This window comes from Dendrobium catenatum, unplaced genomic scaffold, assembly GCF_001605985.2.
Source record: "Dendrobium catenatum unplaced genomic scaffold, ASM160598v2 fragScaff_scaffold_1105, whole genome shotgun sequence".
In the NCBI taxonomy this organism is placed as follows: domain Eukaryota; kingdom Viridiplantae; phylum Streptophyta; class Magnoliopsida; order Asparagales; family Orchidaceae; genus Dendrobium; species Dendrobium catenatum.
Window position 1 is genome coordinate 2,242,263 of NW_021319567.1, and position 16,002 is coordinate 2,258,264.

Here is a 16,002-nt window from a genome sequence, read left to right on the forward strand (position 1 = left end):
TAAGTGTTGAGCCAAAGACAAAAAAAGCTCAATTTATTAATGAAATTTCAAATTTTATTTAATTATGTTTGACTCCTTTATTAATCTGTTGAATAAGAACACATTAATTCACTAAGTATCTTTTATATAACATTCGAAACTTTCCAAAATTGCTAGTTTAGCAACCAGTTTTTGCTGGAAGGTTAATCTAGTAATCATTGAGGTGGGCAGTTTATTAAAAAATATGATTATTTTCCCTTTAGCTGAGTGTGGGGTCTTTTGGCCCCTTATTTTGGCGGCTGTTTATTGGTTACCTGATGTATCTCTACATCAGGTAACCTGACCCAATAAAAATTCCTTATTTTGAGGTTATTTCTTCCTCTGTTTCTGTTGGGAGGCTGTTGTTTGTGGGAGAATTTTTATTCCTGCTTACTCGGTTTGGTGTTTATGGTTCTGGATTTTTGGTTATGTGGCATGTTTTGGCTGGTGTAGTAGTTCTCTTGATTATTGAGGGCTTGTTTCTGGAGGACCTTCTGCCATCACTTATTCTGGAAAGTTTGGGTTTGAATGGTTGGAGTGCATTTTGTATTTCTTTCGATACTGTGGGTTGATTTTTATGCGCAGGAGGTTTGGAATTGTTTTGGCCGAATGGAAGACCTGCTTGTTGTTTATGGATATTGCCGTTCTTTGGAGATCGCTAGGTTCTTTTGGAGAGCCTCCTTGCATTTTTGGGAGTTCTTGTTTGGAGCCGTTCTTCTGCTTTTGGTTCGGCTGGCTGTTTTTATTGTTTCCCTGAGATTTCTTGTTGTTGCTAGTCTTGGGTTGTTACTTGTTGGGGATTTATCTTCTTGTGGTAATTTTTTCTTTTGTTCTTGTAGAACTTTGTTGTTTGGTCTCCTGCTTCTAGGAGATTTTAGGTATAATTATTTCTTTGTTCTTGTTTGCTATTTTCTTTCTTTTCTTCTGTTTTTTCATTGTAACATTTCTCTTTGTGGAATAAAATTGGACGTATATATCCCTATTTTTCCCAAAAAACTTGCCAAACAAAAAGGGATTGATCCAAACCCAAATGGAAAATCAATTCCAACCTAAGGCTTTGTTTTAGACACTTTTGAATCACTATTTTTTCTTCCTATTTTTAATAAATTTTTATATTAAAAATAACTTTACATAACACTAAAAAAATCATCCCAAACATTATTAATACTTTTGTTATTAAATTTATGCTAAGATTAATACTTATATATATCATAATTAATTAAAATAATCTCAAAATAAATTTAGAAACTTTATCTCAAATCAAAGGAAAATAAGCTCACTTTTATTAAGGAACAAAATTTTTTTTATTTTGTTTGACTTATCTACTATATAAACATCAAATTTATTATTTTGTTTTCATAGACGACTGATTATTTTGAATTTATAACTTTCATGATATAGAATTTTTTAAATGAGACATTGTCCATAATTTCCCAAACAAAAAAAGTTAAATCAAGTTTTATTTATGATCAAATTTAATCAATTTTTTACAATAGTTTGCTTATTTGTTGACCATGTTGGAAAAAATAAAATTTATCGGATGATGTATTAAAGTTTTTTTTTTAATTTACTATTATTCATCCGATTATTCAGTATTAATTTTAATGTATCTAATTAATTATCAAAAAATTAAAAAATTATGAAATCATGCATATCACTAATTTTATCAGTGCTAAAATATTATAAATGATTTTAATTTTATGAAGAATAATGGTAATCACAAATCAGTTTGATTTGAGCTAGCCCAAATTAAATCTAAATTTAAGGTACGTTTGGGATGACTATAATATTTTATAAAATTGATTATGAATGATCTATTTGAGACAACTTTCTAATTATTTTTATTCTTCAGACATCAATCACAAATTTTTTTGGCTACTATTTTCTTGATGTTTTTAAAAACAATTTATGATGAAAAACTATTTTGTGCAATCATAATATCTATGTTACTTTTTCCATAATAACTTCGCAATCAATTTTATAAAACTTTAAAGCTATCCAAAGCAAACGGTACCTTAACTCCGTTACCGTTGACACTAGCACCCCTTCAGAGGAGACCAGGCATATTGCCGTTAATTCGGAGGTTGTTTCATAAACCATCTTCCCTCCAAATGTCCTCTCCTTGGGCAACCTAACTGACAATCAAATTCAATAATGGCTCGCTTGGAAAAAAACAAAAGGACGAAACCAAAGCAGAAGAAAGATCCCAAAGCTCAAAGAAAGACAGATTCCAAATCGAAGTACAAGCCTTTGAGTTACCTTCCCTGCTCAAAATCTCGCCGCCGGCAACGGTCGCCACTTTCTTATTCATTCCTTCTACCTACAGCCAAACAGCTTCAGTTTATCAAAATATCGTTTAAATCTGCAAGCGGCTTCTTTTCTTTCCTTGTTCTTCGAGTAGGAAGGCAATGGACACTTCGCAGAGGAAAGGGAGCGGAGTGCCGATGCCTTCCTCTCAAATTCCTCGGCCAAGCGAAAAGTATGGAAGAGATCTTCGATTAGGCGAAGGGAATGGGCATTTAAGCAGCAAGAACGATAAGGAGAAGGGAGTCAATGTTCAAGTTATTCTCAGATGCAGGTAAATAAAGATAAATTACGTTGAATTTTTCTCAGTTTGATCTGTTTCCTCTGCTTATTTTGACAGACCTTTGAGTGAGGAAGAGGAGAGCTTGCGGATGCCGGCGGTGATATCCTGCAATGAGATGAAGAGAGAAGTATCGGCAATTCAGAATTTTGGGAACAAACAGATTGATAAAACTTTTGTGTTTGATAAGGTTTATTATAAGTTTGTTCTTTTGGTTTGTCTTTTAGAACAGATATTTGAATACATTGAGCTGATGAATAAGTGCTCTTCTGATGATTTTAAATAGGTTTTTGGACCAACATCCCAACAACTGGATTTATTCAATCAATCCATCTCTCCAATTGTTGATGAGGTGCTTGAGGGCTTTAACTGCACAATTTTCGCCTATGGGCAGACTGGTACTGGAAAAACTTATACTATGGAAGGAGGAAAGAAAGCAAAGGTGTTTTTTTTTTTTTAAATTATTTATTATTTGGTTCAATATTATCTGGATGGTAGTACTACTTGTTAACACCTAATTACAATTGATTAGCGCTAATACTCTGTAACCTTAAATCCTCTTTAACCAATGGTAATATTACACGTGTACAGCACACTACCTACCGCCTATTTATAGGTACCTGTACTCAGCTCTAAAGATGAGAAATATATTTTATCTTGATTTCACATCTTGTCATATTCGACTTCTTCTTCTTCTTGAACTCCGGCGAGTTCATCGTATCAGAATTCTCTACACTACTATGCAACAGTTATTCAAATAACAATGCTACATTTGAATCACTTAAAGCACATAATCAATCATGAATCATGAAATGATCATTTAAAAAAAATTATATGGAAATTTACATACATACTACTTTATTTTATGCTATTTATATATCTAACATCTAAAACATTAATATTACATGTCTACCACACATACAATTTTAATATCAAATATATCATTCGGATAATTCATTTCTATCATTCATATCATCCTATAAACTTTATTATTTCATTTCATGCACCCAAATTTGTTCTATGAGTGGTAGGCATGTAATATTAATATTTCGGATGTTAGATATATAAATAGCATGAAATAAAGTGGTATGCATGTAAATCGTAAAAAACACTTTCCCTAACATACAATATTTTTCATATAAAATTGAACCAAACAATCCATTCAAATTGTACTATTTGAAGATTACAGCAAGTTGAACAGCAAACATATCATTTGTAGATCAGCATTTGTAAATCAGATCTTCATAACTACTATTTCACTAAACTTTTAGTTGTTCCATTGTTCTGCTAGCATGGGGAGTTCTCCAGTGATGCAGGTGTAATCCCAAGGTCTGTTCGGCAGATTTTTGAATCACTTGAAGCACAGTGTGCGGACTACAGCATGAAAGTTAGTTTTCTGGAGCTGTATAACGAGGAAATAACAGATCTTTTGGCTCCAGATGAGCTTAAGATATCGGATGATAAATCTAAGAAACCTATAGCTCTCATGGAAGATGGGAAAGGAGGTGTCTTTGTTAGAGGACTAGAGGAGGAGATAGTTTGCTCTGCTAGTGAGATATACAAGATACTAGATAGAGGTTCTGCAAAGAGGCGCACGGCAGAGACTCTACTTAACAAGCAGAGCAGTCGTTCTCATTCCATATTTTCAATCATAATTCAGATCAAGGAGGTTACTCCAGAGGGTGAAGAACTGATCAAAATTGGGAAGCTTAATCTTGTGGATTTAGCTGGTTCGGAGAATATTTCCAGATCAGGTGCTCGTGAGGTAAGCAAAACCTTTGCATACCCCAGTGTTTTGAAATGATTTGATTTGCGTTGAAATGCTTTATGGAAAGTTGGAGTTTTATCTTTATCAAACAAACACAACAATTAAGCTCGCAAGAGGTGAGTATATAGAAAACAGAAATATTTTATTGGAACTCACAGTTGCTTTAATCTTTCATTGCATGGCCACCTGTGCAAAACTTTTCCATGACCATGAAGAGGTTATGCTATTGCAGGGGAGAGCAAGGGAGGCTGGAGAGATAAATAAAAGTTTGCTTACTCTTGGCCGTGTCATAAATGCACTTGTTGAGCACATTGGCCATATTCCTTACAGGTGACATTAACAAATGGCGTCCTATATTGTGTTCAAATATACTGTTAGATATCTTTGTGCTGAGGTGTTGTGTTATTTGATTTGTCAGAGAGAGCAAATTGACAAGATTACTGAGGGATTCCTTGGGAGGAAGAACAAAGACTTGTATCATTGCAACTATATCACCCTCTATTCAGTGTTTAGAAGAGACACTGAGCACATTAGATTATGCACATCGTGCCAAAAATATAAAGAACAAACCAGAGGTTTTCAACACATCTAGTTGTATGCTAGTGTAAGTGAATTCTCTTTCTGTGATCACACATTTAACTATTTTTTTCCCTGTTATCATTTTGCAGATTAATCAAAAAATGACGAAATCTGCAGTGATGAAAGAGTTATGCTCTGAGATTGACCGTCTCAAACAAGGTCTGTGAACATTAAATCTAGATTACTCTCTTTCTCAGCGATCAGTCATAATCCATCAGTTTATTTATCCTGCTCCCTCTTCCTTCTTTACATTTGAGTAACTTCAAGTAACAGTCACCAAAACTCTATCCGAACTCTTTGTTATTTTCGGTGTCCTCTTTAAATTTAATGTTCCAAGTAATTAGCGCCCCAGAAAATCATTCTGGCTCCACCTCCGTTTGACGCTGAAAAACCATTGCACAAGTATGTGCAATGCGTGGAGATCAATACACAAACATATATAGTTGACTCATCCACCCTCAATCATATCATATAGAAATGTCTAAGAACTTTAATGTTTTCCATCTTAGGTCTCAGATTTCTTGGAGAAATTGACATAGAAATTTAGAGGAGCACACAAAAAATTACTAAGAAATAATTTTGTAATGTGATGCAGTTGGCAGCTATATGAGAAGAAGCTTTGGGAGGGAACTCTTTGGAAAAAAGGGGGTTCTTTGGGAAAGATACAAGGGGCATTTATTAGGATATTTGAGCTGTTTAAGGGAGAGATTATGGAGGGTTAGGATTTTTATGTTATGTTTTGAATTTTTACAACAGTTTTTGTGAGGTGTTTGGGTTCCTAGTAGTTGCTAGGAATTGTGGGAGAGATGATTCTCCTCTCAAACAGTGAATCAACTAGTATCTTGTCTTGCTTTGATTGAAAATTAAAAAAAACAGTTCTCTTGGAGTTATTTTTGAATCTATTTGGAGTCAGTTGTTGTTTTCTTTTATATTGTTGTGTGTTGTTTTGATCATCAAGTTCTATCATAATCATACACCTAAAGCACAATCCACATAGCACCAAGTAGTTTGAGGAGTTTGTACCTTTTAGTTTTGCTCAGATTTATTGCATAGTCGATTGTCTTCAGAATTTCTTTATGACATACATTTTACCTCTTGTGCAGAAGTAAATGCTGCAAGAGAGAAAAACGGAATATACATCCCCAGGGATCAGTTCCAGCAAGAAGAAGCTGAGAAGAAGGTTAGCATGTAATATAACAGTTAGCATAACTGCATCAAGCATATAATGTCTTCATCACTTCTTTTTTTTTTTTATAATGTCTTCATCACTTAATAACCAAACAACCCTCATGCATTATTTCAGGCTATAGCAGAGAAAATGGAAAGCATGGAATTCGAATTGGAATCAAAAGATAAGGTATCTTCTATATTTTGATCAGTATGTCTCAGAGCTAGCTTTTAGAATGGTTTCTAACTATGAATATAATGTTGAGACCAGCAATTAATTGGGCTTCAAGAGCTTTACGATTCACAACAACATTTGAGTGAACAGTTAAGTGAAAAGTTCGACAATGCCCAGGTATATTAACCTCTACCTTTAAATCCATTCCTAACCCCTGATAGGAATCAAATTTCACTTAATATATTCCCTTTATACAGAAAAAATTGAAAGACCATGAAAACATGGTTGTTGACCTGGAAGAAAGATGTCAAAAGGCAAAGTGTACAATAAGGGAAAAGGAATATCTGATAATGAATCTCCTCCATTCCGGTTGGTTAATTGTGGAATTATACTTTTTAAGATCACATAGGGCTTTCTATGTCTAAAAAGGAACTTTCTACTGCACAAATTGCTGTATTAATAATTATGTTGTAGTTTTGTGTTTTTATCCATCCTACTGCATAGCCTGCACCTTTCCTTTTCACTTTTTTTTTACTAGCCTACAAACATATACTGTGGCATTAGAGTTGTTTATATGCAGATTTTGAGTGGTCATTCCGCAATTCTAGTACTTGGTGAATTTTTAATGGAGGGAAAAATGGAAAAAAATATGCACATAATAAGAATCTAAGGAGCACTCAATTGGCAAAAAATAATTTTATTCATTCCAATTAATAATAATGAAGAAAACTACATGTCATCAATCTCTATCATACAAATAGGTACATAGATAAGGCCTACAATTTTGGATAGGCTTTTTTTCTAGAAAAAAAATATCATATCTATAATGTATAAACCTAAACTTAACCAAAATAGATAATTAAACCAAATAAAATAAATCAATTAAAAATTATGAAAATTAGTCCATAAGTAAATATGTTTCTGAAAAAGAGTTGAAATTGATATTGTTCAATTGTTTTCTGCCTTATTTGTTTTCTTTTGCTTAGCTTATATAAATTTCTAGGCTAAAATAGTTGATTTGTACTGCATCAGTTCATTTGGCCAGCAAAAAACTCTTCCACTGAAGAGTTCGGTGGAAGCCATGGACGAAGTGACACCACTGGATCATCTGATGGAACAAGCATCCATGCAGTATAGACATAAGAAGTCGTCCAACAAATACAATTTTAAAAGCTTGGACGCTAGATAGTTACAAAGTTTAAACACTTGTTGGATCTTTGAAATGTGGAACAACAATAATAAGGGGTAAGGGGATGACGTTGGCAGTGGCATTACAAATTCAATTTATGCTAGGTGTAATTGAAGCAAACAATAAACATCTAAAATGGCGCGTCTCCTGAAATAATAGGTGAATTGGAACAATATACTCCAAGAATTTTCAGAAATTATTATCTTATATTGAACAACATTGTCAAGCTCAAGCATTCCATTAGTCATAGGCCTAATCTGTAATGACCTAAAATTAAAATTGGAAGAATTATTTCTATATCTTTTAAATTTTAACATCAGATCTATCTATTTCCATAATAATAACAACAGAAACTAAAACTAATAATCAAAACCTCAAAATATAATTGTATTCATTACTCAAAAAATCATATACACTACTCGGGAATTACATATCGCTCTAGTCTTGAGTACAAAAGAATAGCTATAAGACATAAAAAAATAAACTAACATTAAACCTAGAGAATCCTAATCTGATCAATCTCGCACACCTCATAGCTTGAAATCATTTAAACAACATATAATGAGCTAAAAAACTCAGTAGATCACTAAAACCTACAACTGACTTAAAGCACGGTAAATAAGCATTATGCATGTCATCAATCAATTCATAGCAGTAACAATTAATATGAACATAGAGTCTGTGCAAAAACAATAAAACTCACATACAATAATGATCTATAAATAATAAAATAGAATGGTGTAGAAGCCAATAAAGCTGTACAGTGGGAATCCAATAAACCAATGAACCAACCGAGTGCCAAATCGATAAAATAACTGTCATCGTGACATACAGTAATACAATAAATAATCGCGTGTTCACTATAGCTAGTATCTTACAAGCAGTACAATAAATAACGGTAACAATAACAATAGTGATGAATTAGTAGTTGTATAATGAATCAATAACATCAGCATGTCTTTTATACACATATTATTATCACATTAATATAACAGTAATGGTGATCAACTATTATCCAATCATACACACATTTTCATTCTCAATGCCTATATTGATAAAATAAAATAACACCAAATTATTTATTCAATCTAAATCATACAAAAGACAATAACTTCTATTTTAATTGGTACAATATAGAAATTAACCAGTCAAAATGTCCATAATGCTCAGTACTATAACATACAAAAAGTTGTACAGTAGAAGTTCATTAAAATCGAAAAAATGCAATAAAATCAGTTCCGGGGAGAATTAAACGGTTAACTCGAAATCTTTGAAAACAAGAGTAGGGAATAAGTCACCTCTCTCAATTGGAACAATTTTCATAAAAAGCGACGAAGCAATCCGACAAGTAGAATCAAATTTTCTCCTTCTCTCTCTCCTCCTAACTCCTCTCCCTCTCTCGTTTCCTTCTCATGCAAGCTGGCGGTGGAGTGAGGGAGGACGTGTGAGTGGAGAAAAATATATATAAAAAACGATTTTAGTGGCCTAGCACCGTAACGCTAAGACCCAAGGCTGAAGAGCTGCATGTAGAATCCAAAATTAGTGTAGAACAAAAGCTTCAACGCCACAACAATCATTCTGGGCACCACTGCACTTTAGACCCCAATGCCTCAACGCTCAAAGGTGCAAAGCCGTTGCGCTGTAGTTCAAACAAGAATTCATTTTTTTAACACATTTCAAAAATTCGATAATCTTTGATAATATCTCAAATCAACCTCTAAAAAATAATAATGCAGGTATTGATAACTCATAATCATCCCGTTCTTCATAAAACAATAGGTGCCTTCACAAACATCTTCATAAAGACCATCATCATAAATTCACTATTAGCCTTAGGCAACGTATTTGGTTTAGGCCTTAGATCAAACTACAAACTCAAAAAGGTGGAACATCTTATCATCAACCTTAAGAGATTCATCTGCTGCATGGACTTTGGCTTGTGTTGCACATATAGCCTCAATAGAATATGTTTGTTCATGAAATTCTTCTTTAAAGCTATTAAGGGCTTCCAAGATTTTGTCCAACTGAGATAAAATTCCTTGCATGATCAGTTGAAATTGTTGACGAGTTGATGAATCATAATATCGATAATGATCAAAAGGCTGTGATGGAACACAACGCTGACTAATCTACTTTGGTTTAAGGTCATAGTTCTCATCATTTTGATAAGATGAATGATAATCCTTACTCTGAGAAGAATGCCAAGAATGATGAGATCGATGGTGAGAATTTTTATAAACTGATCATGTAAGTATGAGATCTGAATAATTATCATAACCATGCCAATGAAGAGAAATTCACATTATAGCATGCTACAGTATCACCAGTACAGTAATTACTTAGAATAAATTCAAATATTAAGTTGAGAGCATGCATAAAATATCAACATATATCATGGTCAGATCATATTAATAAGAAAACCTGATTGCAGACAACATGAATCCATGATTAAATAGGCGCAGATTAACATTAATGTGTTAGGAGTCAAGAAGCTCTGACTTACTATAAAATGAACATGTCACCGAGCTCAAACAGATCAGATTTCGTCAACACTGAAGCCTCTTTATGTCAATCTAAGACCACAAGTAATAATTAAACACATGTATTAACTGTGCTGACATCAAATTTGAAATATTAATTAATAATAAATTTCTTAATTAATAATTTCTTATTACTCAATGATGTGAATCAACATGCGGTGAACAAGAATTGCATTTGAGAAATTAATAAAAGCGATGAATTTTACCTTGCTACCAAATAACTCTTTGTTTGCTCAAGTTTGAGTTTAAGAATATGGCGTTGATAGATTAAGTAATGGCAATAGATTACATGTAGGGATTACAGGAACTTGCAAAATAACAATCAAAGATTTATGTAATGCAAATAACTAATGATAACGAAGCCTCAAATTTAAAATCTAGAGACGGCACAGGTAGGAGAGAAAAGCTTTATAAGAAATCAATTTCAGATTTCTGAAATTGTATTATTCAGGTGAGGAGAGAGGAGGCGGGTAAGAGAGGAGGCGGGTGGGGCTGTGAGGGAAAAACAAAAGAGAAAATCTGAATTGTTTATTCATACTTCCAAAAAAAGTGTGGGGAAAATAAATTCCAGTTTCCAGATTTTGAAATTGAAATTACTTTGGAGGGAAAGGGTTAAGGTGGCATTAAAAGAGAATTAATAGGGAAGAGAGAGGGAGAGGGGGCCGGCCATGTAAAGAGGGTGATGTGGCTTGATGTTTTGAATAGATGGGGACCACATACTTCATTCACAGATTTTACAAAATCTGAAATAAAATTTTAGATTTCTTAAGGGGAAATAACTTCCTAATATGAGGGCAATCAATTGGATCAATTTGAATTTCAAATTTGAAATTGAAATTCAATTAAATTGATTGCCTAAAATTAAGGAGCTAAATTAGGAAACAAGTAATGGCTCATAAAACATTCAAATTCAAAATTCAAGGAGTGGGGAGGAGGCGGCGGCAAGAAGGGGGAAAGGGAGCCGGCGGCATGGGGGCTGGACGGTGGCTGTTGGTCGGCGGAAGGGGGCTGCAGGCCGGCGGCCTGGGCAAGCCAGGGAGGGGCGGCGACAGGGGAAAACTTGGGATTCAAACGGGAATTCCACTCTCCACAATTGCTTCAATCCAATCTCCACGACGACGAATCGACCACGAGAAATAATGGGAAGAAAATTAGTAGAACAAGAAGATCTAGAACTCACAAAGAGATCTAGCTTCTCCTACGAACTCACTAAGAGATTGTGGAGGTTTGCAGTCACAAAGAGAACAAGAAATGTCAAATTTTCATTCATCCAAAAACTAAACTATTACAATGCATGATGCCTCATATAAGGAGGCCAAAATAAACATAACTGAAATGACATAAATGCCCTCAGGGCTACATAAGTGAAACAAGACCCTCAGGGGCAAACTTGGAAAACTAAAGAAAATACACTCATGACATAAAATGTAAATAAATCAGAAATAGAGACTCTGGATCGTAGCCGTCGATCTGCGTCGCCGGCGATGGTACACGTGTCGAAATCTGATGTCCCCATCACTCAATGCCTTAAAAAAAATCCAAAATTCGCTATAATTCTTAAGAAAACTAGAAATTCATCTACAAGTAATGGGGAAATAAAACCAATTCTTTTGTATGATCCAAGTATTTGGAGCCTAAATAAAGGGTAAATAAGTTAAATGTGACAACACTGATAATTATTATGAATATAGTGCTACACTTGACAAGATAAAAGTAAAAAATTACTTGTATTTGAGAAGAATTTGAGCAGCACCTATGGATCGGATGATGAAGTTTAGAGAATAGACTTTGTTGGCCTGGGCATTTATTTACGAAGGATGTTAGAGTCACCAATTAAGCGGGCAGATGGAATCAATAAAAAAATGCATACAAAGGGAAAGAAAAGTAGCTTGCATAGAAATTGCAATTTAAGATTGGTATAAATAAAGTTAATATCATAAGCATCTCGTAATAAAAAAGAAAGGATGAAAAATTTTTATAAAGCACATTCAGAAATAGTTGAGATAAGGAAAATAATGCAGTATATTAAGAAACTCCTTTTTCTTTTTTGTTTGATATGTTACATACTCCAGAATTCTAATGCTATGCAAGTGCCATGTTTCCCATTTACATTTTTAGATGATCTATTATTTGTTTCATTCCTTCCAGAAAAAGGGCTTGTTGAACATGCCCGTGCTCTTCGATTAGAGCTAGAGCATGCTGCTGCAGATATTTCTGGATTGTGCTGCAAAATTGGTTAGTAGCTAGATTTTATAAGCGTCCAATTGGTTAATAATAGTTTTTGTTGCTCATTCAGAACGACGGAAGAGAACATTTTATACTGATATCTTCAAATATGGTCATTTTCAGAGAACAAAGATAAGATAGAAGAGAGGAATAAAATTACTGTCCAGAAGTTCCAATCACAATTGACTCAACAACTGCAAAATTTACATAAAGTTGTCTTAACTTCTGCGATGCAGCAAGAGAATCAACTAAAAAAAATAGAGGAAGGCATGCAATCATTTGTTTCAACGAAGGCTATGGTAACACCTAAAATGCTCAACCGTGTATTTTTTTGTCAAAATTATGGAATTGTCTGGAGAGGCAGAAGTTATTATTTATACCTTATGTATTTGAAAATCTACTTATATATTGATTTCATACCCAGGCTGCTACAGAACTTATAGCATGGGTTGAAAAACTGAAAGCTCTGTATGGCTCAGGAATAGCAACGATGGATGGTTTGGCAGGAGAAATAGATCAAAATTCTCGAGTAACTTTGGGGAAGTTGTACTCACAAATGTTAACAAATTCTTCTTCTCTTGATGAAGTAAGTATTACTTACATTCTCGCAAATTTCTGCTCCAAAACTGCTTCCTTAGGTTTGATTTATTCCCTTTTCAATAGTGCCTTAAAAGTATTGCTTGGGAGGCAGAGAATTTGCTGAAAGAGCTTGAAAGTAGCCTTTCTAATCAAGAGGTTAAATTGAATACATTTGCAAAACTGCAAAGAGAGGTTGGTGTTTTTTCATGAACATGCAAAACTTGTTCTATTTTATTAGCCGAACTTATGCTCACTACTAATACTGTTTGTGGAAACCAAACCAGGGAAACCAAAGAACTGTGGAGGCAACACGCTCCATTTCAAATACAACTACAAACTTCTTCCATAGTTTAGATGTTCATGTATCTATGTTGAACAAAATTATGGAAGAAACACAGACTGCACAAAACCAACAATTAAGTGAACTCGAGAGGAAAATTAAGGTGATTCTCAGCATTTCTCAACTATTTGGCTTTACTCTAGCTTAAAATATGATTTCCTTTGCAATATTTCCTAAGTCAAGATATTCTTGCAGGAGTGTGCTGCTAATGAAGAAGAGCAATTGCTAGGGAAGGTGGCGGAGATGTTGGCAAGTTCAAATGCTCGGAAGAAAAAACTGGTACAGAGTATATTCTAGTTCCATCATTCATCGAATTGTTTCTGCAATTTTGTACACTGGAAACTATCATCATTGGTGCATTACTATAGTGTTCTTATAAATGTCATCCTCAATCAATCCACATAATGGTGCTTGAGTAGGTGGTTTGCATCAAATTTGGTTTGACCTGCTTACAATCTACTGAAGTTATGTTAGGAACTACTAGCTATGCTATGGTCTATTGGATTTATGGATTGATTTATTGCCAAAAATGATTCTTATAGATCCATAATCATTCCCATGTTAAATTGATGGACTTCCGTATTTTGAATTGGGTGGCTTCGATTTCACGAGGTCGTGTTAACTGCTTAGGTAAGCTAAATGATATGAATGCTAAATGTGTTCGATGTTCGGTGACATATTGCCCGCATACATTCCTAGTTCTATTTTATCTAATAAGGCTTGCTTTTGTACTATGGATTTCATTTGTTAGGTACTTTGCACGAAAAGCCTTTGTCATGGCATGCAGTTCATGAGCTCTATTTTTTAGTTTATTTTATGTGAATTCTGATTAAACTTATTATTTAGCAAAATCTCATTTGAGAATCATACTCATAAGCTTAATATTGATGTCAAATTGTCAATTTTAACCTTCTGTGTTGCATAATAGTATTTGACAAAAGTTGGAAAATATATGGAACTTGTATGAAAAAATACCAGTCCCTTGCACAAATATGAAAGGTAAGGAGAAAAAGAGAAGGAAAAAAAATGAGGAAAAAATAGAGAGAAGAGGAGACAACCAGTAAATTTTTCTCTCATACCTTTTTCTCTCTTCCTCTTTGTGTATACTGCTTGACATTTTTATATGAAACATGAAATAACTACTTAGCTAATGTAGATAGTTTCTTTAAAAATTATCACAGTTTCAGAGACATTTAATGACTAACTTAGCACACTGACCTAGTTGCATGTGAACGAATACATATATGCGTTCCCTTCATGAAACATCTCTTTGAAGATGAGGCATAGCATGACATGTAGCCATATATGTTTATTGTCGTAAATCATAAAATGAAGCACTTAATTGCATTTGATTTAGTAAACTTTTGAACTAGATTAACTAGGGTGAATTGCTATTCCTTGCATCATTTTATCTTTGATATTTGTTTTGTAGGTTCAAACAGCAGTTGACACTCTCAAAGCAAGTGCTGCTGATCGAACACATGATCTACAAAACGAAATCTCTAATGCTCAAAGTTTCACATCATTTGTTAAAGAGAAATGGGAGTTATACATGGAAGAAACTGAAAACCATCACCTTCAGGATACTGTGGCAGTGGAAAACGGAAGATGCTGCTTGGAAGAAGGCCTGAAAGAATGGTAAATATGCTTATCAAGCCACTTGCAAGAGAAAATTTTATTTTATGCTAAAGTTTGAAGTAAAATAACATCCTTATATACAAATATTTTCTGTGATATGCAGCATGGCAGACATAAAAATTGGTTCACTGCTATGGAAAAATGCTCAGGATTCTTTGTTGAGCTTGACGAAAGGAAATGTAGCATCAGTGGAATCAATAGTTAGGTGAGCAAAATTTCAAAGATTTTGAAGTAGATGAATGAACAGTAAAAGCACATGAGAGTACTAAGTTTAATCTACATTGAATAGTTGAATATAAGTTGTAAGCACATCAAGTAGTTGTCTTTTCCCGTATGCTTAAGCTTTTGGGTTAAAAATGACTTTAATCACTTTGGCACCCAATTTGATTCACTCACCAAAATGATCAGCACATATTCATAATTCTAATTCTGAATTGGCACTCAAATATTTTTGCTTAGGAATGGAATGGAATCCAATCAGCAACGAAGAGCAAACTTGTCTTCTGCTACCACGACAGCGCTAGAGCACGTTGATGTAGGAAACAAGAGTATTCAATCCTCTTTGGACAGTAAGCTTTTCATTCCTCTCTTTGATTTGTCTGGCAAACCAGGATTCAAGTTATACATGTTTTTGAATTAGTAGCTCACTTTGAAAGAACAAGTATTTTCATGTGTTTATTAGTGATAATTCTCCATCTATTTTGGTTTTCACATATCTGCATAATCACCAGGTTCTTTAAAACATGATCATGATGCATGTGCAAGCATCTGTTCCTTTATCGCCCCATCTCAAAGGGACCTGTGGAACATGAGGAATGGACACTATCAAAAGATTGTCGAGATCACAGAAAATGCTGCAAGATGCTTAGAACAAGAATATACGGTAAGCCGTAAGCACATTAACTACAGGGCACCCTTTAGTAAAACAAACCTGTTAAATTTGATTGTTGTATCAAATCAAAATTGTATAGATGGATGAACCAGCTTTTTCAACTCCAAGGAGGGTGATCAATTTTCCAGGTGGGGCATCCATCGAGGAGTTAAAAACACCAGCCTTTGAAGAACTGCTTAAGGGATTCTGGGAGTCCAAATCTGCTTGCAAACAAGCAAATGGTGATATAAAGCATCTATATACAGCATATGAGTATCATTCGCAGGCCTTGAGAGATTCTAGAGTTCCCTTAACTACACAATATTAA

The 16,002-nt window shown here is 34.0% G+C and overlaps 1 protein-coding gene across 1 annotated transcript; it reads left to right on the forward strand.

Moving 5' to 3' along the window:
* Window positions 1-2,033: 2,033 nt before the first annotated feature.
* On the forward strand, window positions 2,034-16,002 carry LOC110092301 (kinesin-like protein KIN-5A). The gene is made up of 22 exons (XM_028698537.1): window positions 2,034-2,596; window positions 2,663-2,792; window positions 2,889-3,044; window positions 3,894-4,367; window positions 4,603-4,700; window positions 4,789-4,945; window positions 5,039-5,108; window positions 6,053-6,129; window positions 6,253-6,306; window positions 6,388-6,468; window positions 6,549-6,660; window positions 12,169-12,255; window positions 12,370-12,545; window positions 12,671-12,832; window positions 12,910-13,017; window positions 13,110-13,268; window positions 13,361-13,444; window positions 14,598-14,803; window positions 14,907-15,008; window positions 15,263-15,372; window positions 15,535-15,686; window positions 15,775-16,002. Exons 1-22 carry the CDS (start codon window positions 2,427-2,429, stop codon window positions 16,000-16,002), a joined length of 3,153 nt encoding a protein of 1,050 aa, XP_028554370.1. The 5' UTR covers window positions 2,034-2,426.